This window comes from Camelina sativa, chromosome 5 (assembly GCF_030686135.1).
Source record: "Camelina sativa cultivar CO46 ecotype springtype chromosome 5, ASM3068613v1".
NCBI lineage: Eukaryota > Viridiplantae > Streptophyta > Magnoliopsida > Brassicales > Brassicaceae > Camelina > Camelina sativa.
Window position 1 is genome coordinate 2,683,676 of NC_141884.1, and position 26,708 is coordinate 2,710,383.

General features: G+C 37.3%; 8 protein-coding genes and 1 pseudogene across 15 annotated transcripts; 5 read left to right on the forward strand and 4 right to left on the reverse strand.

Annotated features, from left to right (window-relative positions):
• Nucleotides 1–886: 886 nt before the first annotated feature.
• On the forward strand, nt 887–3,820 carry LOC104785110 (protein trichome birefringence-like 39). Its single transcript, XM_087451881.1, has 5 exons — nt 887–1,433; nt 2,100–2,271; nt 2,870–3,045; nt 3,143–3,301; nt 3,440–3,820. Exons 2-5 carry the CDS (start codon nt 2,128–2,130, stop codon nt 3,732–3,734), a joined length of 774 nt encoding a protein of 257 aa, XP_087308007.1. The 5' UTR covers nt 887–1,433; nt 2,100–2,127; the 3' UTR covers nt 3,735–3,820.
• Nucleotides 3,821–4,148: 328 nt separating this feature from the next.
• On the forward strand, nt 4,149–6,584 carry LOC104785111 (uncharacterized). Of its 2 annotated transcripts, none has more exons than XM_010510253.3 (2): nt 4,149–5,896; nt 6,009–6,584. In XM_010510253.3, the coding sequence occupies exons 1-2, from the start codon at nt 4,397–4,399 to the stop codon at nt 6,453–6,455; spliced, it is 1,947 nt and encodes a 648-aa protein (XP_010508555.1). In that variant the 5' UTR covers nt 4,149–4,396; the 3' UTR covers nt 6,456–6,584. The 2 variants fall into 2 exon arrangements, with proteins under 2 accessions (XP_010508555.1, XP_010508556.1); XM_010510254.3 differs by having other exon boundaries at nt 4,168–5,896; nt 6,013–6,584.
• Nucleotides 6,585–6,905: 321 nt separating this feature from the next.
• LOC104785112 (chaperone protein dnaJ C76, chloroplastic-like) lies at nt 6,906–8,369 on the reverse strand (annotated as a pseudogene). Its single transcript, XR_767316.3, has 7 exons — nt 8,293–8,369; nt 8,083–8,212; nt 7,864–7,983; nt 7,665–7,746; nt 7,483–7,536; nt 7,247–7,285; nt 6,906–7,150 (listed from the first exon to the last, which is right to left on the reverse strand). The product of XR_767316.3 is annotated as a chaperone protein dnaJ C76, chloroplastic-like (transcript).
• On the reverse strand, nt 8,361–9,356 carry LOC104788809 (mitogen-activated protein kinase kinase kinase 20-like). Its single transcript, XM_010514589.2, has one exon. The coding sequence runs from the start codon at nt 9,354–9,356 to the stop codon at nt 8,361–8,363; it is 996 nt and encodes a 331-aa protein (XP_010512891.2).
• Nucleotides 9,357–11,929: 2,573 nt separating this feature from the next.
• Nucleotides 11,930–12,877, forward strand: LOC104785113 (protein COLD-REGULATED 15A, chloroplastic). Its single transcript, XM_010510256.3, has 2 exons — nt 11,930–12,252; nt 12,491–12,877. The coding sequence occupies exons 1-2, from the start codon at nt 12,059–12,061 to the stop codon at nt 12,714–12,716; spliced, it is 420 nt and encodes a 139-aa protein (XP_010508558.1). The 5' UTR covers nt 11,930–12,058; the 3' UTR covers nt 12,717–12,877.
• A 1,072-nt stretch (nt 12,878–13,949) lies between these two features.
• On the forward strand, nt 13,950–15,000 carry LOC104785114 (protein COLD-REGULATED 15B, chloroplastic). The gene is made up of 2 exons (XM_010510257.3): nt 13,950–14,222; nt 14,658–15,000. The coding sequence occupies exons 1-2, from the start codon at nt 14,026–14,028 to the stop codon at nt 14,881–14,883; spliced, it is 423 nt and encodes a 140-aa protein (XP_010508559.2). The 5' UTR covers nt 13,950–14,025; the 3' UTR covers nt 14,884–15,000.
• A 435-nt stretch (nt 15,001–15,435) lies between these two features.
• LOC104785115 (DEAD-box ATP-dependent RNA helicase 37) lies at nt 15,436–19,343 on the reverse strand. 3 transcript variants are annotated; one of them, XM_010510258.3, is made up of 7 exons: nt 19,131–19,343; nt 18,001–18,849; nt 17,833–17,916; nt 17,440–17,682; nt 16,637–16,804; nt 16,396–16,509; nt 15,436–16,152 (listed from the first exon to the last, which is right to left on the reverse strand). In XM_010510258.3, exons 2-7 carry the CDS (start codon nt 18,754–18,756, stop codon nt 15,646–15,648), a joined length of 1,872 nt encoding a protein of 623 aa, XP_010508560.1. In that variant the 5' UTR covers nt 18,757–18,849; nt 19,131–19,343; the 3' UTR covers nt 15,436–15,645. The 3 variants fall into 3 exon arrangements, with proteins under 3 accessions (XP_010508560.1, XP_087308004.1, XP_010508561.1); XM_087451878.1 differs by having other exon boundaries at nt 19,044–19,222; XM_010510259.3 differs by having other exon boundaries at nt 19,054–19,217.
• Nucleotides 19,344–19,552: 209 nt separating this feature from the next.
• On the reverse strand, nt 19,553–22,637 carry LOC104785117 (uncharacterized). Of its 3 annotated transcripts, XM_087451875.1 has the most exons (5): nt 21,998–22,637; nt 21,316–21,901; nt 20,367–20,511; nt 20,106–20,286; nt 19,553–20,014 (listed from the first exon to the last, which is right to left on the reverse strand). In XM_087451875.1, exons 1-5 carry the CDS (start codon nt 22,559–22,561, stop codon nt 19,598–19,600), a joined length of 1,893 nt encoding a protein of 630 aa, XP_087308001.1. In that variant the 5' UTR covers nt 22,562–22,637; the 3' UTR covers nt 19,553–19,597. The 3 variants fall into 3 exon arrangements, with proteins under 3 accessions (XP_087308001.1, XP_010508562.2, XP_087308002.1); XM_010510260.3 differs by having other exon boundaries at nt 21,316–22,561; XM_087451876.1 differs by lacking the exons at nt 19,553–20,014; nt 20,106–20,286; nt 20,367–20,511 and adding an exon at nt 20,624–20,912 and having other exon boundaries at nt 21,316–22,561.
• A 158-nt stretch (nt 22,638–22,795) lies between these two features.
• On the forward strand, nt 22,796–26,604 carry LOC104785118 (serine/threonine-protein phosphatase PP2A-3 catalytic subunit). Of its 2 annotated transcripts, XR_015558188.1 has the most exons (12): nt 22,815–23,137; nt 23,779–23,835; nt 23,965–24,048; nt 24,174–24,245; nt 24,447–24,518; nt 24,772–24,812; nt 25,082–25,148; nt 25,327–25,399; nt 25,482–25,673; nt 25,774–25,863; nt 25,952–26,059; nt 26,153–26,604. XR_015558188.1 is itself a non-coding variant. In XM_087451879.1 (11 exons), the coding sequence occupies exons 1-11, from the start codon at nt 23,045–23,047 to the stop codon at nt 26,216–26,218; spliced, it is 942 nt and encodes a 313-aa protein (XP_087308005.1). In that variant the 5' UTR covers nt 22,796–23,044; the 3' UTR covers nt 26,219–26,604. The 2 variants fall into 2 exon arrangements, 1 of the variants encoding a protein (XP_087308005.1); XM_087451879.1 differs by lacking the exon at nt 25,327–25,399 and having other exon boundaries at nt 22,796–23,137.
• Nucleotides 26,605–26,708: the final 104 nt, after the last annotated feature.

A 26,708-nucleotide genomic window follows, 5' to 3' on the forward strand; every position in this document is an offset into this window, starting at 1 on the left:
CACGTACATATAAATCGGTGTAAAACGGAGTAAAGTCAAAGTTGGACCCACTTACATCCATGAAATTATATTTTTCCTTTTTTTTTTTTAATTCTTTAAACTTTAGCTACCAATCCTACTTTTTATGAGTTCTTTTTCACATCCTTTTTTATTCTTTGGTAATAATAAATCGATGTTCGAAAAGTGTATTTATTAGCTGGCAAGTACACAAAATATCTCTATACAAAGTATTTCTAATCAAACCCATAATTTACCTGTAAATTAAGCTTATACTACCAACAAATCTTTTAATATTTGTAAATTTCAAAGATCGATAGTTTTGTAAACACTATGATTTAATATTTTTCACCCAAAATATTTGTGTTTATAAAAAACTTCTCAATAAACGATGGTTTACTATTTAAACACAAAAATGATCTGACTTATAACGAATTGAATAAATTCCTACCTGATGAGTAACAACGATTACTATATACTAAGAAGTAAAAACAGAGAAGTACTACACAACAAAATAAATAATTCTATCATGTTGTTGAATGAGTGAGAAACAAATTTTTCTACTAATTGAAATGTGAAATTTTGTTTTTTTTTTTTATCTGAAAGAATTTTTCTGTTGTTTTCAATATATATCACAAAAACTAAATATAACATAACTTAAAATAAAATTCTCCATCATTTTCTACTTAGCTAATGACCAAATTTGGTTTTAGCTTTTAAATTTTGGTTTCAGCTTATTTGCAAATCTCAACATTTTATTACTATTGAGACTTGAGATAAATTAAAGAAGTAAAAAAATACTATATTACAACTGTAAAAAAAGAGGAGAAGTTATACCTAGTACCAAAATTTTATTATAAAAAAAAAAAGACTACATATTATATAAATCGAATAAAGACATAAAAAGGATCTTGTTTCTTGTTTTCCCCCTTCCCATGTGATGTGAACAATCTCACTCTCTTTCTCTATCTCTCTTTTTTTTGTGTTCTTGTTAAACTACTAAGTATTATATAACAAACCAGTCGAAGCCATCTCTTTTCCCACAACCAATCTCGCTCTCTCACTCTCACCAGTAAAAAAAAAAAAAAAAAAAACAGAGAATCTCTCAGATCAAAGAGAATGGGTTTCACTTCCCGAGGAAACCCTTCTTTTTTTTTCTTCTTCTTCTTCTTCCTCTGTCTCTCCACAGTATCAGCTTACATCAACAAGAACAACACAAGCAGCAACAATGGAGAAGAAGAAGAAGTAAGAAGAGAGCTAGCTTCTAGGAAATGCAATTGGTTTAAAGGGCACTGGGTTTATGATGTAAAGTACCCACTTTATGACCCTTACAAGTGCCCATTCATAGATCCACAGTTCAACTGTAAGAAGTATGGTCGTCCTGACAATGCTTATCTTAAGTATCGATGACAACCATTTTCTTGCTCTCTCCCCAGGTCCTTCTCTCTTCTTCTTCTCTCTTTCCTTATCTTCCTTACACATTCTTTAATTCCGGCCTTTTTTATTCAAGAACAATGCTCTGTTTTTTTTTTTTTTTTCTTTCATTAATTAGTCTGAATAATAAATTCCACATGGTGAAAAAATTTAACCTTTTTCTTTTTGTTCCCTGTTCTATTGTGAAGCAAAATCTTTTTTTTTTTTTTTTTAAAGATCCCAATAATAAATATGGAAATTTGAAGTGTTCTGTTTGTTGGGGTTTTAATGCTATATGCAGAGATATTTTAAGCATATTGGTAAGAAAGGTAACTTCAAGCTATTCAATTGAATTTCAAAGTTAGATAGTGATAGTGTAGTTGTAGTAGTAGTAGTGTTCTCTCTTTTTATTTTCTGCCTTTTTGGATTCAAAATTTGAAACTTTTTGTTGGAGCAATAATAATGTATTGGAAATCCCATAATTTCACTCTCCAACAAGGTTTGAAAACCGAATCCGAAGCTCCTCAACCCAAAGTTTTCCTTGACTAAAGTAAAAATAGTAATTTTTTTTTAACGTTTTTAAGTAACGTTCGTTCTTGTAAACCAGCTGGAAATGTGTGTGGTTTTTAATCTTTCTTTAATTATTCTTTTCCTGCCGATCTAGAATTGAGATTTGTAATGGTTTACAGATTCAATGGGTTGTATTTCTTGAGGAGGATGAGAGGGAAGAAGATAATGTTCGTTGGAGATTCATTGAGCACAAACATGTGGCAATCTCTTGCTTGTCTGATTCATGCTTGGGTTCCTAACACTCGTTACACTCTTCTTCGCCAAAAGGGTCTTGCTTCACTTACCTTCGAGGTTTGTGTTCTTTTCATCTATGGATCTTTTTTTTTTTTAATTTAATTAAAAAGCTTATATTATTCCACTTATAATAAGTAGATATTTATTGAGTTATGACTTTACACTGTAGCTTTTTAATGTGGAAAGTGTGGTAAAAAGTCTTTATTTATCCCTTTTGTTAACGCTTAATGATTTAGTATTAAATAGGATAAAGTTAATTAAGAAAAAGGGATAAAGTGTCTTTTGGTTTGTCTCATTTGATTTGATGTAAAGATAATTAATTGCTTAGCTATAGTATAGTTTTATTAATGTTGTAGTAGAAAAATAGTATTAGGACAAGAGAATTGAGAGAGCATTTAAGAGATGAACGTGATTAGTGGCCTATTTCCCAAAAAAGAGAATCTCCCGGAATATCATGTCATGTTTATAATCTTTATGATCATGAGCCACGCAAAAAGAGATTCGTTTTTTTTTTTTTCATTTTTGTTTTCCTAAATGATATTTTTGATATAAAAAAGCACATGGCCAGTTAAAAATAACACATGTACGTAAATTATATACTCCATTATCTAGTGAACTAAATTTGGTTCTTTTTTTGTAATGGTACCTGACACAGGAATACGGAGTGACGTTGATGCTTTACAGAACACAGTTCTTAGTAGATCTGAATGTGGAAAAAGTTGGGAGAGTGCTTAAGCTAAATTCCATTAAGCAAGGCAACATGTGGAGAGGCATGGACGTTTTGATTTTCAACTCTTGGCATTGGTGGACTCACACCGAGCACATCCAGCCGTACGTTTCTTTTCTTTTCTTTGGCTCTGTCTGTTTTTTTGAGTAGTTTTGACTTTTGAATAATTTGATGACGTGTACGTGTGGATGTTTTTGGCAGGTGGGACTACATGGAAGATGGGAATAGATTGTACAAAGACATGAACCGGCTCATTGCTTTTTACAAAGGAATGACCACTTGGGCTCGATGGGTTAATGCTTACGTCGATCCTTCTAAGACCAAAGTCTTCTTCAACGGCGTGTCTCCGACTCATTACGAGTAAATACACTTTCATCAATCTAATCATAATTTTTTAATAAGTCTATTTATTAATGTCAAATTGAGTAAGTTGTTGTGTTAATCCTTGACATTCATAGGCATTTCTTTAATTAATTACGTTGGATATTTTTTTTGTAGGGGAAAGGATTGGGGAGAGCCAATGAACTCATGTAGGAGTCAGACGCAGCCATTCTACGGGAGGAGGTATCCAGGAGGGATACCAATGGCTTGGGTGGTACTAAACAAAGTGATGAGCAGATTGAGGAAACCGGTCCATTGGCTCGATATAACGGGTCTCTCTCAGCTTCGTAAAGATGCTCATCCTTCAGCTTTCAGTGGGAACCATCCTGGTAATGACTGTAGCCATTGGTGTCTTCCTGGCTTGCCTGATACTTGGAACGTGCTCTTTTACTCTACTCTTTTCTCTTCCTAAATAATTCTTGTTTTTTTCTTTCTGATCAATGGGGTATTAAGTTAACTTTTAAAATAACAATCAATTATTTTTAGTTTATCTTTTCATTGTGGTCTCCTGATTCTTGACTGTTAAAAGAATACCAACGCACTTGACTGTGTGAGAGAAGAAAACATCTCAAGCAAAGTTGATAATTAATGAAATTTCCCATATAATTAGCAAAATGAGGTAACGAAATTACAGCTCTACTTGGGCCTAATAATAGATATTAATGAATGGGCCTGAAGAAGGTCACTTGTGATGTCGCAATTGAGATAAGGCAAAACTCAAAGGTTGCTCCCGAAAGTCTCCACGTGTACATGTACGGAAAGATACGTGGAGGAAACAAAACATTTTAGTTATTGGCTCAATACACATTGAAATTGATCTCTTCCCAATTCCCACAAGCTGAGTCACCGGGCCTCTCTACACGTTTCAATAGTGAACTCAACACGTCACACACTTTTCCACAATGTTCATGACCGCCCAAACTTGGTCTTTTCGGTTCTTTGATTATAAAGCAGGAATTAAAACAGCTCGATAAGAATCATCCGAGATAATAACAAAAACGAAATCAAGAATAATCAAGTCTTTCGTCTTCAAAGTATAACTGTTTCGTGAGAGTTATTTGTGTAAGTTTTAGAATGGCGTCGCAGCAAGCAAGGAGGGAGAACAAGGTGACGGAGAGAGAAGTTAAGGTGGAGAAAGACAGAGTCCCGAAGATGACGAGTCATTTCGAGTCCATGGCCGAACAAGGCAAAGATTCCGACACGCAGAAGCATCAAACAGAAGGTGGTGGTGAGACACAGTTCGTGTCCCTCTCAGACAAGGGGAGTAACATGCCGGTTTCTGATGAAGGAGAAGGGGATACAAAGATGAAGAGAACTCAGATGCCTCACTCCGTTGGAAAATTCGTGATGAGCAGCGAATCTGGGACGACGGGGAAGAAGGAGCATGAGAAGGAACATGAGAAGGCGTCGCTAGAGGATATTCGCGGACATAGAGCCAATGCTCAGCAGAAGTCAATGGATACGATACGAGCAGCTGAGGAACGGTATAACAAGGCTAAGGAAGGTTTGAGCCATGGTGGGCAAGAAGCTCGTAGCAGAGGAGGTCATGAAATGGAGGGAAGAGGGCGAGACAGTGGTGTCCATGTTTCTCACTTTAAGCCTGTTGGTGGTGGCAGAGCAGGAGAAGAAAAAGAGAGTGGAGCACATGGTTTTCATGGGGATAAAGCACGCCATGCTCAGTTTTTGGCTGCCGGAGGTGAGGAGATGAAAGAGCGTGAACGTCAAGAATCGACCGGTGGTGGTGGTCGGAGTGCAACAGGTACAGTGGCTGAGAAAGGACGGCAAGCTAAAGAAAGTGTTGGACAAGGTGCTCAGAAAGCCGGAAGCGCTGCAAGTGAGAAAACTCAGAGAGCTTCTAGTTACGTGACTGAGAAGGGAAGGGAAACTGGACAACTGGCGGCTCAGAAAGGACAGGAGGCAAAGGAACAAGCTGGGAGAGCTAAAGATTACACTATGGAAAAAGCTGGTGAAGCTAAAGACACGGCGGCTGAGAAAGCTCGGAGAGCTTCGGAGTATGCGACGGAGAAAGGAAGGGAAACGGGAAACACGGCGGCTGAACAGGCTGCGAGAGCAAAAGACTACACTCTGCAGAAAGCAGTTGAAGCTAAAGACATTGCAGCTGAGAAAGCTCAGAAAGCTTCCGAGTATGTGACAGAGAAAGGGAAAGTAGCTGGGAACGTTGCATCTCAGAAAGGACAAGAGGCGGCTTCAATGACAGCTAAAGCAAAAGATTACACTGTTCAGAAAGCCAGTGAAGCTGCTGGGTACGTAAAGGAAGCAACGGTGGAAGGAGGAAAAGGAGCTGCACATTACGCCGGAGTGGCAGCTGAGAAAGCGGCTACAGTTGGGTGGACAGCGGCACATTTCACCACAGAGAAAGTGGTGCAAGGGACAAAAGCGGTTGCTGGTACAGTGGAAGGAGCGGTGGGGTACGCAGGGCATAAGGCGGTGGAAGTAGGATCTAAGGCGGTGGATTTGACTAAGGAAAAAGCTGCGGTGGCTGCTGATACGGTGGTTGGGTATACTGCAAAGAAGAAAGAAGAAGCTCAACATAGAGACCAAGAAATGCACCAGGTATTACACAACTTATAGTCAAAATAGATATTTTTTTAGCATGTTTTTTGTATGATGTTGTTACGTGGTTCACAAGAAACTCAATAAACTATGTTTTGGGATTTGTTTTGAGGGAGGTGAGGAAGAGAAGCGACCAGGGTTTGTCACAGAAGCAAGGAGAGGCTTTGGAGAAGAGTACGGAGAAGAAAGAGGGAGTGAAAAAGATGTATACGGTTATGGATCAAAAGGAATGTCCGGAGAAGCGAGGAGAGATGTTGGGGAGGAGTACGGAGGAGAAAGAAGGACTGAGAAAGATGTCTTCGGATATGGAACAAAAGGAATGGTCGGAGAAGCGAGGAGAGATGTCGGAGAGGAATACGGAGGAGGAAGAGGCAGTGAGAGATATGTCCAAGAAGAAGGAGTTGGAGCGGGAGGAGTGCTTGGGGCAATTGGCGAGACTATAGCTGAGATTGCGCAAACGACCAAGAACATAGTGATTGGAGATGAGCCTGTGAGGACACATGAACCTGGAGCTACTGATCCTGAGTATGTGATGAGACAGCAACATGGACAACGTTGATGGAGAAATGTTTTGGGGTTTTTTGCTTTCTTTAAAAAGGGTCTGTCTTTTGTTTTTATGTATGTGAATAAAGCTCTGTTTCAAAGAGTTTTCTAGTAAATAACAAAAAAGCTCTGTTTCTGTTTGAAAGGTTTGAAGAATATGTTGGTTGTTGGTTCCTTCTGTAGTAAGCTTGACCCTACTCTTGAATACTAAGTTGGTAAACTTTTAACATTTTGCGCAATCTGTATGTGTATTAGCAAAATATAGAAAGGTAGAAACAGTTATTGGTTTTCAAAACGTAATGAGACTTCATGCAAGTATAAGTGTAAAAAAAAAAGACCATTCTTACACTTGTCGAGATTTCATATGACTGCATATGGTTTCAGGGTGAGTGTATCATTAACTGTGACTGCATATGGTTTCATTAACGATATCTATGAGGTGAGGGTAAATTTAAGCATGATGTACATGGCATTAGAAAATATCGAGTGCTTCAATTGTTAATTAATGCTCTGTACAAACTGTATTTTACAAATAATTAGCCTGTGTTACTCTTCGTACTAGACGTGGGGATTAAGAAAGCTTACTATAACTGTATGAAATCTTGTCATCCAGACTTGAGTGGCAATGACCCTGAAACCACAAATTTTCCACAAATAGGAAGGTGTTTCGTCTGTGTTTTTCCGCTTCATCATTCTACTTCTAGCTTGATTCTGAAACACAGGTACGCCACAAGGCAAAGTTATGCTCATCTAAAAGATTAATGCAAATAGTCTTGGAAAGATTTCGAAGTTGATGATAGTTCATACCAAAACTTTTGCTTGCCTCTTTTCCCATCGAGATCTCGCCTGAAATGGGATTCAAAGATTGATCAATTAGATGAAAAATACAGAATAACAGGCAATCTTGTTTCGTAAGGGAAGAAAACATGGGCCAAAGTCAATTTGTAAGTGGGAATAAAAAGACCAAGGAATAGAAGGGGAAAGACAAGGGGCATTTCAGCTCTAATCAGCTACAAAACAGAGAGTTTTTATTTCCTTCTTACCATTCTGAAAACATCAACTGCTCCTGACCCCATTCCAGAAAGCATCAGAGCAACCTGATCAATCAATGACAATTTAGCAACGGCTTAAATGCAAACAGTTTAGCAACAAGTACATAATCAAGAAATCATAGCAATGCCTTGTGGTTCTTTACAATGAACAATAAGAGATATACTTGTCTTACATTCACTCTTTCAACCCTTCGCATCTCATCTTCAAGCAATGACAACTGTGCAGCAGAAGTCTGATGGATGCAATCAACCGGGCTGAAAACAAAACATAAAAAGGCGTCTCCAAATCAGTTCCCCTGAAACTTCCCACCAGTCAAGGAGTACTATTATACTCCACAATCAGTTGCAGCATCTACAGAATGTAAAACATACCATGTCTCAACGCTAGCTGAATTAACTCTGGGTTGCCATGCTGGTTACAGGCCCTTGCTCTTCCAAAATCTTCCTCAATTTCAAATATATCTGGAGCCACATTGGCACAATTTTTGCAGCCTATTAAACAACAAACACAGATGTAGTAGTCACTTTCCAGAATCATCAGAGTCGGTACCACGAAGTGCATTGAATAGAAAATTGAAGAAAATAAAATACCTATACAAGCAAACTCATCAACAAAAACATGATCTCTTGGGCTAGAGTCATCAAGAAAAGGATTGGTTGCAGTCACAGCATAACCATGAATTTCATCGTAAACCATACGCTGTACAGGGTCACTTAGAATCTGCAATGCAAAAAAGCACATGGAAACTTACAACTAAGAAACGCTTACAAATGTGAAGTCAAGTAAAGAAACTTACTCACCTCATAGATATCGACTCTGTAACTTGAGGTTCAGTTCTAAACTAAGGAACAGAGATGAACTCAACACACTATTGAACAGGAATGAAACTAAAAGCTGGAGGCTTGGGAGGCACAATCTTCACCTTGAGGTGTTTAAACTGTGGAGGCTTTGGTGGAATAATCTTTAACTTCATGGCCTTCTTTGGAATCGGCAACGAGGAGCCGCCGGAGATCGTATCTTCCATCTTCTGTTCACCACGCAAGAACTGATGCAACAATAAATCCGAAGCGCTTCCTCTCTCCTTAGGGTTCCTTGCAAAACATGTTTCTATAAACTTCCTTGCATCACACGGTACACTCTCTGGAATCTCCGGCGCTTCTCCATTCAGTAGAGCTGGCGCAAGATCTTCATAATTAGTCTCTGACCATGGATAAACACCGGTATACATCTCCAATACTATGAAACCTAACGACCACAAATCTAGGGTTTTCTCAGCCACGTTATCTCGGACTGATTCTGGCGACATGTAAATAGGTGTTCCCATAAACGGGTTATCAACTTCCCAACAATCCGAATCTTCTCCTACTTTTCTCGAAGATCCAAAATCTGAAATCTTCAATTCGTAAGACTCTCTACATGGAAAGATAAGTAGATTATCTGGTTTTAGATCGCAGTGGACATAACCATGGCTATGAACAGAGACCAATCCTTGGAGAATCATACGAGTGAAGTCTCTGATTAGAGTATCCGGCAATCTACTGTCTTTGTAATTGTCCATGAACGTTGTTAAGCTTCCTGCAGATGCGTACTCCATAACCATCTTGAAAACTCTGAATCCGCCGACATCAAAACCCTCTTCTAAAGTATAATTCTCATAGCATTGGACGATGCTTCGACATCCCTTGAGTTTGGATAGAACCTGAATCTCTCTTTCGAGAGTGTCGTATTCTTCGCATCTAACGGTTTTTACGGCTGCGTAAAGCGGCAAAGAGCTGTCGTCGTCGCTTTTGATGTACTTGACGAGGTTGACTGATCCGCACGAACCTTTTCCTAAGAACTTCACGAACTCTGTTTTTGATGTCATCGTAAGAATAGTTAGGTTTCTTGTAACTTTTGAGGTGAAATTTATAACCCTAGAGAAGACCGAATCACTTGAGGAATTCAGCGAGAGAGAGTTAAAAAGGAAATTTTGTTAGCTTTTTTTTTGTAGGGTTCTTTTAATTAAGTCTGTATAACCTATTTATTTTGGTATAACATCCGGAGAGTGTTAAGCACGCACCACAATTTACCGTCGCTTCACAAAGTGATAATAGATCTTGTCCGTTGGTCCAATTTAAGCCTTTTTTTTTTAATGGACTTCAATATTATTTTATGATATTAAATTATGCATTTTCTATTTCACATTGGATTAGGAGATGTTACTGTCCGTCAGATTATTTTGTCTTTTTTAAATCTAGGATCAGGATTCCAATTAAAAAAAAAGGAATACATTATATCGAAAAAAATAATTAACGACTGATAAAAGTAGCAAAAATAATTCTATAGCCTTATTAATCCACAATTTTTTTTTTGGCTGGACAAACTCATTCTAAATAGTATTACAAGTATATGATATATTTTTATTTTTCTTACAAGATATATATCTTTAAGATCATATATATATAGTTTTTGAAAGTGGAATAATGAAATATATTTTAAAGTGGATTTAAGTCATTTGGGCTATTATTAGTTTTACATTTAGGTTTTGCAACCATGTTGTTTTATTTCATTAAATAAAACATATTTTTTTGATGAATTAAAAATAAGATGTCAAAGATCACTGACTTTTGGAGAGTTTTGGTTAAACTATTTGACCAACTTTTATTATGAGAAGAAATAATTAATTTATTTTTCAGAAAATGCTAGAAAATTCAGCCCAGGAAAGTGCAGCATTAGTACCAAGTATTTCACGGTAAACAAATGCAAATGCCTTTTCTGAAAAAAATGCAAGAGGTCTAGTGTTTAACATGTGGCATAAAATTGGAAACATTATATCAACCCCAGATAAAGCAAATATATATATAACCATTAAGCCCCTAACAAAACTAATAAAAAGTGAGATGTGAATTCACTGAAAAATGAAATCACTCAAATTGAAACAGAAGAGAGGTTCATAGAGGTTCCTCCGCTAACCTTGGAAAAGAAGAATAGTATTTAGGACAATTTTAGATTTCCAAATCTTTTTTAGATATTATTTGATTTTTTACTGATTGATTTTTTGTTAAATTGAAAATACTAACTAATATACATATTATTTAATATGATGCAAATATTATTCTATATTAATCTTCTCAATATATATATAATCTGATATGTAATATGATGCAAATATTATTCTATATTAATCTTCTCAAGATATATATAATCTGATATGATGCACATATCTACCTAATTTGAGATGAATCATAAGAGGTGGAATCAAGTGTTGAGGCGCTTACTCACTCTCACAGCTACGAAACTATATTTAGGGATAAAATTTTATATACCATTTGAGATATTTCAGACTTAATTTCTTATCGTTATTCTATACAATTTTGATACCCAAGTTCATATATTTTGATGCAGCAGCAGAAAGGGATGCATGGGATGCAGGGGAAGGGGCGTTGGGGAAGGTTACTACTGTTGTTCAACTCACTGCTGCCTCCCTAGTTAAACCTCACATCTATTTAGATATAGACTTTTCCCGGATTTGTGGAATAGAACCCAAGTATATCACTCTTTTAGCCATCAATGGTCAAAGCTATAGAGTAAATTTGGTTGTAGATAAGTCGAGAGGGAGGTTATACGTATAGTAAATTTGATATGATGCACATATTCACCTAATTTGAGATGAATCACAAGAGGTGGAATCAAGTGTTGAGGCGCTTACTCACTCTCACACTCACAACTACGAAACTATATTTAGGGATAGAATTTTCAAAACGTTATGTAATCAAACCTGAGATATCTTCCTTTTAGATATGATTAATGGTAAAAAGTATAAAAGAAAATATAATATAGTGAAAGAAATAATTAACAGCTGATAAAAATAGCAAAAATAATTCTATAGCCTAATCCACAATTTTTTTTTGGCTAGACAAACTCATTCTAAATAGTATTACAAGGATATATATATATATATATATATATTAACAAGATATATAACTTTTAGATCATATAGTTTTTGAAAGTGGAACAATGAAATATATTTTAAAGTGGATTTAAGTCATTTGGGTCATTATTATTAGTTTTACATTTAGGTTTTGCAACCATGTTTGTTTATTTTGTATAGGCTCTTGGTAGTTTGGGCTTGCAAAACTAAATTAACTTGTTGGCCGACATACATTTGTTTTTATTAAAACAAAAGGTGAATGAATACACGTGAAGGAAATGAGGACGACCCTTTTAGTACTGAAAATTGCAAAATAAAAATAAAAAAAATACAAATGCTGCTAACTTGTAAGTTTTTTGTTGCCAAAAATGCAACCACAAATTCTTGGCCGACCTGTTTTTTTTTTTCTTTTTTTGCTTTTTTTGGAAACCACAAATATGATTACACGTTGCCAAAAAAGAACGTACAGAAACTCATCTTATTATTCCATAGTTACTATAAAATATCTTACACTTACACGTAGTTTTGGAGTCTAATTGGTCTATCTATCTATAAAACGTTACTACTGGGAGATTAGATTCTTATCATCTCACTTTGTTCGATCCTCCTCTAAAAACTCATCCTTTCATATCTTTTAGCTCCCAAAGAGATCTCTCATGGCGATGTCTTTCTCAGGAGCTGTTCTCACTGGCATGGGTTCTTCTTTCCACAGTGGAGCCAAGCAAAGCGGCATTAGTTCTGTCGGAGTTAGCCAAAAGACTCAGTTCGTCGTCGTCGCTCAGCGCAAGAAGTCTTTGGTCTACGCCGCTAAAGGCGATGGCAACATCCTCGATGACCTCAACGAGGCCACGTACGTCCACATTCTTTCTTTTAATTTCTTGCCTCTTAATTAAGGATTTTATTAGGCAACGTTTATATATATTATTGGAAATTTGATTGTTTGAGCTAATTTTTATGATTTTTACCGCAAACATTAGCCGTCCTATAAGTTTAGCTTGCATATAGCCCTAAATTTATCGACGTTTCTGTTGACTGCTTTATATATGTGTGTTTTATAATACCTTTTTGTTTCATCTTTATTACAACAGAAAGAAAGCTTCAGATTTCGTGACTGACAAGACAAAGGAAGCGTTGGCAGATGGCGAGAAAGCAAAAGACTACGTTGTTGAGAAAACGAGTGAAAACACAGATACATTGACTAAAGAAGCTGAGAAAGCAGCGGCGTATGTGGAGGAAAAAGGAAAAGAAGGAGCAAACAAGGCGGCTGAGTTCGCTGAGGGTAAAGCAGGAGATGCTAAGGATGCCACAAAGTAGGGTCTTAATCAATTAATTCAGACACCTAAACTCGTAGAGATACATGGATCCATCTTTTCTTTCTCTCTTCATGTTTAATATTTTACAATAAGATCAGTCTGTTGTAATTTCTATTAATTTCACATCAACCCTTGAAATAAGACATGGCTCGCAGTTAAAAATTTGTCTTTCAACGAGCTAGTGCTAGGATAATAATATGGGAGCTTGACAGGCTTCTATGTCTTTTTTGTGACGAAAACAATGGTATGGCATTAGCCCATTCCAAGCAAAGATTTACAATCTGTGTAAGGAAAATGGCACCAACAAACTTACCACCACATCTCCCCGTCACACACATCATTAAGAAGTTTATCAATAATTAGATTGTCTCTGTCCGATACTATGACTCTCCAAAATGTGAAGGTTCTGTTAGTATTAATTAGTAAGTGGAAACTAGCTCAAAAGTGTCATGTGGCGTTTCCACAACACCACATTCTTCAATGTTAATATACCTAACCAATGTGGGACATATCTAATAGGCTCCATAATTTGTTGCTGGTTTCAAGTAAGAGGAATCTTCAATTATACATATGCTCTCTGTCTCATATTTCTCAAAATTTAACTTTCCTTTCTAGCTTATTGTATATAACGTTTTTGTTGTTGAGTAAGATATATGTTTTAGAGTAACATTGTTATTTATAAGTATAAAATAACCCGTAAGGCATAGAAGTATGGGTTTTTAGAAATATATATACTATTAGCAGCTTAACTAACAGTTTGTACTGTAGGTTAGCTAAAAAAAGTTAGGAAGTTGTTTTAAGTCCATTGCTAAAAATGGCTAAATTGACACACATGCATATATTAATACACATTTTCAACTTAACGACTAATACATTTTTCCTTCATATATGTCGAGTCTACTTTATTAATGAACCTTGCAATTTGCAAATCAAATACAAAAGCTAGCTAACATTGGTAGCCAAAAATGCTAACATGTAAACTTTGGTAGCCAAAAATGCTAACATGTATATAACGGTTAACACCACAACTTGATGGCCGACCTCTTTTTGTTGTTGTTGGTAGCCATAGAAATAAAAACACGTAGCTAAATACGAACGAACGAAAACTCTTTCTTATTCGATAGCTAAAGATAATAGCATTGCGCAAAAATATCTAGCACTGCCACGTGTAATTTTGGATTCTCATTGGTCGAGAGATCTATAAAACGATACTATTGGAGGGTATAGGTTTCTCATCTTACTTTCTCCATCTATAAACTCTTCCTTTTATTTGTTACCTTCTAGAAAAACATCTTTGAAAGAGATCTCTCATGGCGATGTCTTTCTCAGGAGCTGTTCTCACTGGCATGGGTTCTTCTTTCCACAGCGTAGGAACCAAGCAGAGCAGCGTTGGTGCCGTCGGATTTGGCCGAAAGAGTGAACTTGTCGTCGTTGCTCAGCGCAAGAAGTCGTTGGTATACGCCGTTAAAGGTGACGGCAACATCCTCGATGACATCAACGACGCGACGTGAGTCTATATTACATCTTTTAGTCTATCTAGATATTTACTCAAAAACTCTCATGAACATTACGTACTAGTTTGTTAATTGTTTTGGTTATTTGTTTTGGTTAATTCCATCATATTAGTTTGTTAAAGAATCACTGAACGTAATATAATGGTCTTTGTTGAGGATTGAGTTTTATCCACTGAGCCGGTTTTGATATATGGCTGCCATTTGAAATATATATACGATCTACTTTTGTAAAAAAAGAACTTTACTTTAAAGAGTATAGTATATGATAAAAGTAAATATTTATCTTCGAAAATATTGTTGTAATAGATACTTTTGAGAACTCTTTTTAAAACATACGACTCAAATTCATGACCAAATATATAGTATAGTTTTGATATATATGTTTTAAGACCGTTGGTCAGTAATGAATGTTAATTATATATGTGTAGAAAGAAAGCTTCAGATTTTATGACGGAAAAGACAAAGGAAGCTTTGGTGGATGGTGAGAAAGCAAAAGACTACGTTGTTGAGAAAACCATTGAAGCCAATGAGACGGCGACTGATGAAGCTAAGAAAGCTTTTGATTATGTGACGGAGAAAGGCAAAGAAGCCGGAAACAAGGCGGCTGAGTTCGTAGAGGGTAAAGCAGGAGAGGCTAAGGATGCCATAAAGTAATTAGGCCCTGATTTAACCAACTCTTAATTATGTTACAATAAGATCAGTTTGTACGTGTTAATTTTTGTTTTTTCACCATTTGAAAATTGAAATGAAGATCTGTTAATTACTCCCAAATAGCTCATCAAATTTTTATCATATATGATTAAAAAAGAAACTAAGTATATATTGAATCATAGTATTTCAAGTATAATTAACCCTAGCTAATGCAGAATTAGTTTAGAATATAACATTTTATCGATTTTACTCTCTTAAGTAATAGTAATATTTTAATTAACAAATTCATTGTTCTAAAAATTATACAATCACATCATATAAGACCTTGGTAATAATAATATTAAACCACTACTTATCTAATTATAGTTCTTACAAATTATCACTTATTTTACTTCTTGGAATTTATATCATAAGCTCATTGCCTTGAAATCAATTAGCCTATATAGATTTATCTGTGGAATGCTCCATAACTAACTTTACGGAAAAACTCTTTTACAAACCCCATATATGATAATAAGAAACTGATGACTATAACTGTTAAACTGATGACTGTTCTTTTTACGACAACCCCTAATATTAGCCTGTAAAATATCAAAACACCTAAAACAGCAACAAATAGTTATATATCCAATCCATCTCTTGAGTAAAAATCTCATAGGTGTAAGGGGCAAATACATACTCTCTCTCTCTTTCTCTTTGTGAATGTAGAAGAAAAACAAAATAGTCAAAAGTTATGACCAGAACAAAAAAAAAAACATTGGCAGCTTAGTCCCAAGCACTTGGAGTTTCTCCGCCATATCCACCACTTGGAGCACCGCCATATCCCCCACCGTAGCCTCCTCCTCCGCCGTAGCCTCCTCCACCACCATAGTAATCATTACCTCCGCCTCCTCTACTGTAAGACCCTTCCCTTCTAAAGTCACGACCACCAAACCGACCACCAGACCGCCGATTCTTACCACCACCAAAAGAGGAGCGTGATGCATACCGCGTGAGCCACGCAGGGACTTCCTGGTTAGCTTCTTGCATCAGCTCAGAGAGCGGTCTGGCCAGTGAGGTGTTGCCATCGTTGAAGAAGGCAGTTGCCAATCCTGATTTGCCAGCACGTCCTGTTCTTCCAATGCGGTGGACATAGTCATCAATGTCATTTGGTAGATCAAAGTTGACCACATGAGCCACGTGAGGAATGTCAAGCCCACGTGCTGCTACATCTGTTGCAACCAAAATTGGTGTTCTTCCACTCTTGAAGGCCTTCAGTGCCACTTCTCTTTCCTTCAATGCATACATAGCAACACAATAACTTAGTCAGATACACTAGTTCCTAATTGATAATGATGACCAAAAAGTTAATTTCAACAGATTCCTTCAGATTTTGACTTTTGTTATAGGTTTAGTTGCAATGAACTATATTCCTACACGAGATCTTCTTTTTGGTCTCAATACTGAATTGGTACGACTGGATTATGATGTCCACATTAAAACACAAGATTTTCAGCTTTAAATTGAAAAACAAACCTGCTGTGTTCGGTCCCCGTGAATGGAGGTTGCTGGAAACCCGTTGATGCAAAGCCAATTTTCCAAAGAGTCAGCTCCCCTCTTCGTCTCCACAAAAACTAAGGTCAGAGCTTGCTGTAATTATGGAAAGAACACAATCATCAAGAACTAGAAGTATGACAGAGCATGTCGAAATATGTAAAAAATCATGAACAAAACAAAAGACGATTCCTTCCAAAGGAAAGAGGAGTATCAGTTTTACCTTGCCTTGGATGCCATTCTCTCTCTGAGCGTGAAGCAGGTCCATGAGATGACTTCTCTTGTCAGAGTCAAGGACAAACTCAACCCTTTGGACAATTAAATCAGTACTTGAACCCACTCTACCCACAGCCAAAAATATATAATTTGCTAAGAAATCAGCTGCAAGTCTCTGCAAAAGAAACAAATATGTCAATCTATTAAAACTTGCAAATGATTTTATGCAAACGTAGCAACATTCTTGTAACAAATATTATGCAGCTTTAATCACACAGGAAACATAAGCATGAAACTTGATCAATCTAAAGCTTGCCATCAAAGTTTCACCATCATCCATTAATGCAAGTGGTATTGTAATCCTCTGATATATAGAACTATCAGCAACATGTCAGTTAAATTGCAATGGCCATCATTTCATGAAACAGATGTATAGGCTAGCTAGCATCACAACAGGACTAGAATTCATGTAATCAGCTTAAAACCAGAAAGACTCTCTCAGAATTTCTGCAGAACAACCATGTCTATCGTCGTCATGATATACAGTTTCAGTTTATATTAGACAATTTCTCTTTCCCCTTTTTTTAGAGAACCAAAGGAATTTATCTGGACACAACTTAAGACTGAAGCACAATACAGAAAAATGTAACTAGCAGTAAGATGAAAGGAAAAAATATGGAACACAAGAATCACACACATGTCAAAGAATGGGTAATAAGAGAGACAGAGTGATAAAGTTCGCAGATTATCATATTTCAACTAACGAGAAGGTAAACAAGAAAAAGTGATTACAGAAACAAATAAACTAACCTGAATCTCTCTTGGAAAAGTAGCACTAAACAACAATGTCTGTCTAATTCCACGTGGAGGCATATCCATTTGTTCAACAATCTTTCTAATTTGCGGTTCAAAACCCATGTCCAGCATCCTATCGGCCTCATCAAGAGCTAAAAATCTAATCATCTGCATAGAGACTCTAGCTCTCTCGAGTAAATCATTTAGTCGACCAGGAGTTGCCACAAGAATATCAACTCCCCTCTCAAGTTCCCTGAGCTGCACAAACAACAAGACACGAGATTAACATGCTGAAGTTTGAAAACAGAATAAGTAACACATAGAGTGAAAGACGCATGAAGCAAAACTCAGAAGTCAAAAGCTGAAACAAAAACAAACTATATCTAAAACTATCTGCACATTATATACCTGCTGGTTAATAGGTGTTCCTCCATATGCAACAACAACCTTCACACCAGTTTGGTAGGAGAACTTTTTAGCCTCATCATGTATCTGCCAAAATATCACAATATAAGAGAATAGAAACTAACTTATACGGAGCGAATGGAATCTTGACATTAGGAAGAGAACACAAACCTGACTAGCCAACTCCCTGGTTGGTGAGAGAATGACTGCAAGAGGGTAAACTGTCCGTGAACCACGGGGTCTCTGTACATGCTGATCCTTCATAATTCCACTAATAATTGGAAAGCAAAAAGCAGCAGTCTTCCCAGAGCCAGTCTGAGCACAAGCCATCAAATCCCTACCTTCAAGCAATATAGGGATAGCATGACGCTGTACAGGTGTTGGCTTAACATATTTGCATCTACGGATGTTAAGATTCAAGGCCTCCCCAAGATCAATCTCAGCGAATGTGTTAACAGGAGGAGGCACATTATCCCCACTAGTCTCAATCGGAATATCTTCATAAGCATCAAAATTAATAACGGTATTATCCTGCTCAGTAAAAGCTGGTTCTGGTTCGGAATCATCATTCTCAAAAGGGTTGACTTCACGTTCCCTACGATCCCAGCCTCCGCTTCTGTTGTTCCAACCACCACCTCCTCTTCCACCATAGCCATAGCCAGAACGACCAGCATCAGCCCTATAACCACCACCAACACCACCAGAACCAGCACTAGCACTAGGAGGAGCCCATCGAGACCCAGAAGGTGGACCACCAAAACCTACACGATCATTAGCCGGCAATGGAGCAGCAACAGGGTCAGAAGTAGGTTGCCTGTTCCTTAGATGTGGAGGAACATAAGCAGGTCGAGAAGGATGAGAATTCTGATTAGATGACCCAGAATTAGCATTCTCTGAGTCAGCCACATCAGCCCATGATGCACTCATAATCAAAAACACTAAATAACTTGCAAATCCCCAGCAAAACGAAACCTTTTTGTTTTACTCTTAATCAAAAATCTTCAATAAAACAACGAACTCCTGGAAAAAAAAAACAATAATTCACAAGTAATCAGAAGCAGCTATGAACAGCTTTAAATAAGCGAGCGAATCCACAGAATAAAGAACAACAACACAAAGACGAATTTGAAAAGTCTAGTCATGAGCATATATTCAAACGAATATAACAAACACAAATGCCAAGAGAATCACGCAAAGAGCAGCAGAGAAGCAACCCTAGCTTACAGGCTCGAATTCAATAGATTGAAGAAGATTCGACGAAATCAACGATAAACCCTAGAATCCTCTTTGGATAAATTTACCTTTTTTTTTTTAGTTTTTGGGATCGGACAGAGATAAATTAGAGAGAGAGATACGTAATGAACGAACGAACGAACGATGCCTATTTGCGTACAGAGCGATAGAATCAAAATTCACAGAGAAAAATAGATTTTTTTTTTTTTTTTTTTTTGACTTTGGTTCTTCTTTCGTCCTCTTCTTCTTATCAAACAAACAAAAAAAAAATATTTAAGCTCAAAGATTGCGTCCCGTTTTTATCAATCTTATATAGGATTCAGTTTCCAACTTGCGTGTCGGTTTGGTTGTTTTCTTCTAGATTGTATGTCGGCGACTTTTTTTTTTGGACTCTCTCGGCATTTTTTTTAAATTAAAAAAAAAAACCGAAAATTAAATTTAACTGTTGGACTTCAGATAAGTTTTCTAATTTTCTTAAAACACTGACATATTTCAAAAGTAAGAAAGCATTACTTGTAAACTCACACTTCTTCTCTTATTCCATTTGGCCAAAATATTTGCCTGCGATGGTGATGAGCATATTTGCCATGGTGATGACTTGTTCGTCTACAACCTCCAATGCACGAAGACTCGCACACTTTCTCACAAGAGCTCTGAGACAAGCACAAGTATCAGCATCCAAAGGAGTGTCCACTGATGCACATAATGCTAATACCCATTTGCAGTCACTACTCTTCAATTCGCTCTCTTTCTCAACCAAACATATCTGCTTTCTCAGCTTTGATACCCGTGTCACTGAGTCCATTCCCTCTATCTCTGAAACCACCTCACCAAGTGACTCATCAGTGTCTGTGTGGAGACGCTTTTTGAATATCTCCATAAGCACCTCATCTAAAGACTCACTCGGCGACATTACTTCATCCTCGCATATGTTGTCAGTTTGCAATAAAGCCTGTTAAAAAAAACTCATAGCGCTTAACGTTCATATCTTATGGTCCACTCAGAGAAACCCTGATAGTATACAAGTTAGAAGAAAACGTTACCAAGCGAAGGTGTGAGAAGTCGGAAAGCAACAAGTCCTCCCATTCCTTCACTGGCAAAAGGTGCTCTGGGCATTTGCTGATTTCAGGAATTTGTGGCATGTAAACACTCTGCTCTTTCTGTATGTACTTGCTTCCATCGATCTCCGCTACTTTTACGTTTGGAATTCGCTTAGCCTCCCACCTACAATGCGGAAACAACTTATCCATATGTATGCCAAAATTCAGATACACAGAAAGATTGAAATAGAGTGACAAATATACCTGACTCGTCTTAAATATTCAAGCCCATCTTCTGGTGGTCCAGACTCAAAATCAGGTTCTCCATCCACCGCAAACGCAGGCCTCAAAATGCTATTGTAATCGTCATTATCTTCAGTCTCTTTCTCAACAGAATCTTCTTCGGTGCCTAAATTTTCTCATGAAGAAAAAAGGTCAAAATTGCTTTCTCAGTTTGATTGGGTAGTAACAAATACGATACTGCATAGAAACATAAAAGAACTAGGGCCATTGAAAAAAGATTTAGCTTTGGAAGGTTTTGATTGTATTAAAGTTGTATGAACATGTACAATTTTAGCCTAAAAACTCATGGCCATACACACTTTGAACCTAAGAACCTCTTTACACCCCTTTTACAATCTGAACTAAAGAATCTATATACAGAAAGAATGTTTTGTGTCTTAGAAAAGGGGACATTGGTGAACAAAGGACTTTGACAGAGTTATGAAACAAAGGACTTTTGACAGATTTCTGCAGCTCAATGCACAAAGATATTCACACGGTTTCGTCTTGGTACAGCCGATACGGGACCTGTGGAAAAGAAAACAAAAGGCCCCTATCAAAACGACATTTTACTGGAAGTGGGAGAGAATGGATACAAGAAGAACTGATCTGGAATAAGGTAAGAGCTCTAGACCAGAAATAACAGACATCCAAATCGTCAGAAAGGCTAGAGGGCATTTAAAACACATTTCAGCGGCTTATATAGGGAAGAACCATAGACCCGACTGGATTTGTCTTTGATGACCATTTGAGTAAGAAAACAGTAGCAAAGAAAAAACCATTTGGGCAATCAGGTATAGCTTAAGGTAATCTATAGTTCGAGTGACATACTGTAATTAGACCTAAAGCTGTTGTCAACATGTTCAACTAACAACACAGTCAACAACACAAAATGCAGCAGATCAGATAAAAATAGACAGTAGAAAGTTACCGAGGATACTGATGCCACTCTCTCTCGGATTAGACTTTGAACTCTTGTAATTCTTCAAATAAACTAAACCTTCGTACTCAGTAGCCAGCTCAGGTAGGAGCTTAGCATACATGTCACTCCACAGTTTCTTCTGATCCGCAATGTGGGCATACCTCATCGACTCCATTTGCTTCCTAGAGTACATAATGCGCGACTGCTTCCCATTCAAATCTCCCCAGTTACGAAAGTCAGAAACTTTACTTGAAGCATTTCCCTTTTCAATTGGTTTCTCCCCTGCAACCTTCTTATGCTTTCTTGGTGCATCCTTATCAGTTCCTGGTCTTTTGGGATGATCTTTACCTTTCTTGTAGAAAGGAACAACATCAAACAACGCAGTATCATCAACCAAATCGATATTCACAGATCTCCCAACAAAAGCATTATCCTTAACCCTCACTCTTTCCACCTTCTCATGCTTTTCTTTAGATCCCTTCCCATTCTTCTCCATCTTATGAACCTCAGAAGCCTTAGCGAGCGTGTCCACATCAACCTTCTTGTTAAAAATTGTCCCACCTTCGATTTCAGCCAACAATCTTCTCTTCTCAGCCTCCAAAAGCATCTGAACATCAGAATCTTGTCCCTTCTTCTTCTCAGCCTCCAAAAGCATCTGAACATCAGAATCTTGTCCCTTCTTCTTCTCAGCCTCCAAAAGCATCTGAACATCAGAATCTTGTCCCTTCTTCTTCTCAGCCTCCAAAAGCATCTGAACATCAGAATCTTGTCCCTTCTTCTTCTTCTCAAAGTTCAAACTTCCTTTCGCATCAGAAATAGAAACAACGCACCCATCAGTCTCAACAACATCTTCTATCTTGCGCACATCATCTCCAAATTGATCGCCTTTTATAGAAATCTCAGATACTTCCTTACTCTGTTTCAGTTCCTCACCAACCTTATTCTCTTCAAGAAACGTTGAACCAGTTTCATCGACTCCAGGATACTCCACATCCATCGCCTCGGTAACTTCAAGACTCGTTTCGGAGAAAGAAACTTCAATAGAATCCGAATGGATGATTTCTCCATCTTTCTCGGAAAGAGAAGTAAAAGGCGAAGACTTTACTTGCTTCTTTGGGCTTATCATCTCTTCAACAGAGTCTTCGTTCTTTACTAGCGGTAAAGAATCGATCTTTAGCGAGTCTTCTGCAGATTCAACCCGAGTAATCGAAGTTTGCTCCGACCCAATACATTCACCGGAATTAATCGTCGTCATCACGGAGAGCGGAAGAGAGAGAGAGAGCAGAGCGAGTGTGAAAGAGAGAGAGAGAGAAGCTCAATGAAGCGTTGGCAAAAGAAAGCAAAACCCTTGTCTCACGAATGATTAAATAAGCGAGAAACCGGTTTAGTTAAACCGGAGAATTTCAATCTCAAACCGGTGACGGTTATTGAATTAATCAAATAAAAAGGGTATTACGGTAATAGTACCATAGAAAAGAACTCGAAAGCTACAAACCACTCGCTTCTCACCTCACGCGCCATCTCAAATTCGATCTTCTTTCACTGCACACAAAGCGAAGAGACAGAGAAGCCATAAGAGAGAGAGAGAGAGAGAGAGAGAGAGAGAGAGAGAGAGAAAGTGGGGGAAAAAAGCGAAGAAGACGCAGATACCATTCAATTTAGGGTTAGGGCTTCCCCTAATTTGGAAACCTAGACCTGTTTCCGGATCGGACGAAACGAGAGAACGAAGTTAACGAGAATGGGCGCGAATTCTATTCCTGTGGATGCAACCATTGATCTCGATGAGCAGATCTCGCAGCTCATGCAGTGCAAGCCTCTCTCCGAGCAACAGGTTCCTGCAACTTTCTCCTTTGACGTTTTCTCTTCTTTGGACTTGGGTAATATCGATGATTGGATCTGATTTTTTTTTTTTAATGTTTCGGAGTCGAAAGGTTTTTTTATTATTATTATTATTCCTCTGTGTTTGAGGTTTCTTTGAAATGAACATCTTTCGGAAAAATGTTAGATCTTGGCGTTTGTGTATATTCTCACGGATGTTTATTTTCACCGCAGTTTTATGTGTTGGAGAATTTGGTTTTGCTACATCTAAGCTCGTGTTTTTATGTGCCTGGTAATGTGATTTGATGTAGATGATAAAAGTTTTTGTCTCTTTTTTTTTCATAACTAGCTTTTAGATTAGTGGGAAATGGCAGAAATGTTAAAGGAAAACAGTTTTTTTTTGCTGGTGTGAGAGATATTGCAACTCAGTAACGGACCAATACTAGTAGCTGATTTCAAGGATCAATACTTGTAGAGTTGTAGGGCGTTTTTTTCTGTTACTTAGTTTCCTGTTTGCTGCGTGTGTGAAGTTGGTTTCTGTTGGTATATGTCCAAGTCATGTTTTTGATACTGATTAATTACTGGTAATCCCGTATCTCCATAGTAAGTTAAACTGGTGAACGTCATATGAAGTATTGTGTTATTGTTCTGTAGGTTAGAGCATTATGTGAGAAAGCCAAGGAGATCTTAATGGATGAAAGCAACGTTCAGGTTAGTTCTTGGTCTTGCATATTTCTTTGGTTGGGTAATTCTGTCACCATACTTGGTGATTATATTTTCAGTGTGGTAGATTGTGCTACTAGCCATGAATTTAGTAACTCTTTCTGTTCCTGTTTGCAGCCTGTGAAAAGCCCTGTGACAATCTGCGGTGATATTCATGGACAGTTCCATGATCTTGCTGAGCTTTTCCGTATAGGAGGAATGGTAACATTTATAAAATTTACTGAGATTCATAATAGAAGTTGGTCTACGAATTACCCTGTTCGTGCATTTTGGTTCTGTTACTGATTTTTGTTTGACCATGTATATTCCTTTCACTCTTTTTGTAGTGCCCTGATACCAATTATCTGTTTATGGGAGATTATGTGGACCGTGGTTATTATTCTGTTGAAACTGTTACGGTACGAGAATTAAATATTCAGACTTCCTTTTCTTTTCTCGTTAATGAGTAGGCTAATTATCTGGCAAGTCAGTCCGTGCCTTTTATATTCGTAAATATATATACTGGTTGCATGATGGATGGTTGTTTTTTACAATGTGAATATTTTGGGTCTGAATATGAAGTATGTTAACACAATTTCTCGTTTTTATTCTGTTTCAAGCTGTTAGTCGCCTTAAAGATGCGGTATCCTCAGCGAATCACTATTCTTAGAGGAAATCATGAAAGCCGTCAGGTAAAGTAATGCTTTATGTTTTTATTACTCTGTTTCGGTGTTTCCACTTGTAAACTCACCTTCTGATGTTAGATACAGTACTACATTGTGTCTCCATTCATTATCCATCGTTTGGATCTTGGTTTATATACGTTGTTTCTTATAAATTTTTTGGTTTTGTCTACAACATACTTTTTGTTTGTTGGTTTATACCTTTCTATCATCCTACTCTTATAATTGACACAGGCTTTTCTCCTTGTCTTCCGTCTGGCAGATTACTCAGGTTTATGGATTTTATGATGAATGTCTGCGAAAGTGAGTCTTCTGGAAAAATCCTTAATTTGTAGATGCTATGTTAATTGCATGCGAGTAATTCATTTTTATCATTAGCATTACTCTTGTGTTTATTTTTGCTGTTGCTATGTTGTGTGTGTGTGTGTTAGTCTGTCCTATTACGGTTAATCTTCCAGGCTTCCGATTGCTTTCATATAATACTACTGGTTATATATTGTATTATCTTACTCATTGAAGTTTGCTGATATAGATATTGTAATCTTTTTGACGAACCTTGTTTTATCTTGCAGGTATGGCAATGCAAATGTTTGGAAAATCTTTACAGACCTCTTCGACTATTTCCCGCTGACAGCCTTGGTTAGTACCTATCATATCTCAGACCTTTCTTCCACTTTTTTGTTGGTGGGGTTCACATAAGTCTATCTTAGTCCCCTGGTCATGTAATATAGATGAACTGTTCATTGCCTTGTCCTGATGTGTATTATTTGAACTAAAGTATTGGTTTTGTACTGTGCTGTCGTATTTCTTTTGCTAGTGTCACAGCAATTGCAAGACGTTAGTATTCTGAAAAACAGAATGGAAGATCTTTTATATATGGAAGATTACATGTATGAGCTATCTGACTAAACAGATGGTGTTTTCTACGCAACTTTATGGGTTACATCAAATCATTATGTTATTCCATTACAGGTTGAGTCAGAAATATTTTGTCTTCATGGTGGATTATCTCCATCTATCGAGACCCTTGACAACATAAGGAATTTTGATCGAGTTCAAGAAGTGCCCCATGAGGGGCCGATGTGTGACTTATTATGGTCTGACCCCGATGACCGATGTGGTTGGGGCATCTCTCCCCGTGGTGCTGGATATACGTTTGGTCAGGTAATTACAAGTCTTATGGCTCAGAAACAGTCCTGACTCTCTCTCTTTTTTTTAGCAAGTGTCTAATTGACTTTTATCTTTTTTTCATTTGTTTCCCTAGGATATATCCGAACAATTCAATCACACAAACAGCTTAAAGCTGATTGCCCGAGCTCATCAGTTGGTTATGGATGGATACAACTGGGCTCACGTAAGAATGCAATTATAAACCCTTCTTTGTATAGCTTTGCAAGGCTTAAGATTTTTTGCTCACTTTTATTGTCTTCCCTATCAAACAGGAGCAAAAAGTGGTTACTATATTCAGTGCACCAAACTATTGTTACCGTTGTGGGAACATGGCCTCGATTCTTGAGGTCGACGACTGCAGGAACCACACCTTCATTCAGGTCTTTCCCCAAAACCCACATGTCTTGTCTGTGATAAAATTAGTGTAGAAGAATGACCAAAGCTAACTTAAGTGTATAAAAATGTGATTGCAGTTCGAACCAGCACCAAGGAGAGGAGAACCAGACGTTACCCGAAGGACACCAGACTACTTTCTGTGATCACTGGACACAGACTCATCTCAGTCAGCAGCTGCAGCCACCCACAAGTGAAAAGTCAGAGTTGGTAACAATCAAGATTCTGGTTTCTATGCGTTGTGCTCAGGCTGCTCTGTTTTAAAATTCAACTTAGTCCCACCACCGGAATATAATGTGTATTATAGGCGAAGAAGGCTCTCTTATCTTCCTCTATAACCAAGAAAAAAAATGGAAAAGAAAAAAAATACCCTTTATGGACATTGTTTGGTTGATGTTATTAGCTTCTTCTTATTCTTCCTTCTGCATCAGAATGTGTTTTCATGTGAGAGATCCTCTAATTTTTATTTCACGTAATTTGTCGTTGAACTTCTCTGATTTTTTGAAGTTGTTCTGTTTATTTGTTTTACAAAGCTTGATATAAGACTAACTCAAATGATGCTTCAAATTTTACTTTTTCCTTCGTTTTGAAGATGAAAATGAAGAAATATTCTCCAATGGTGCTTTATTTTCATTT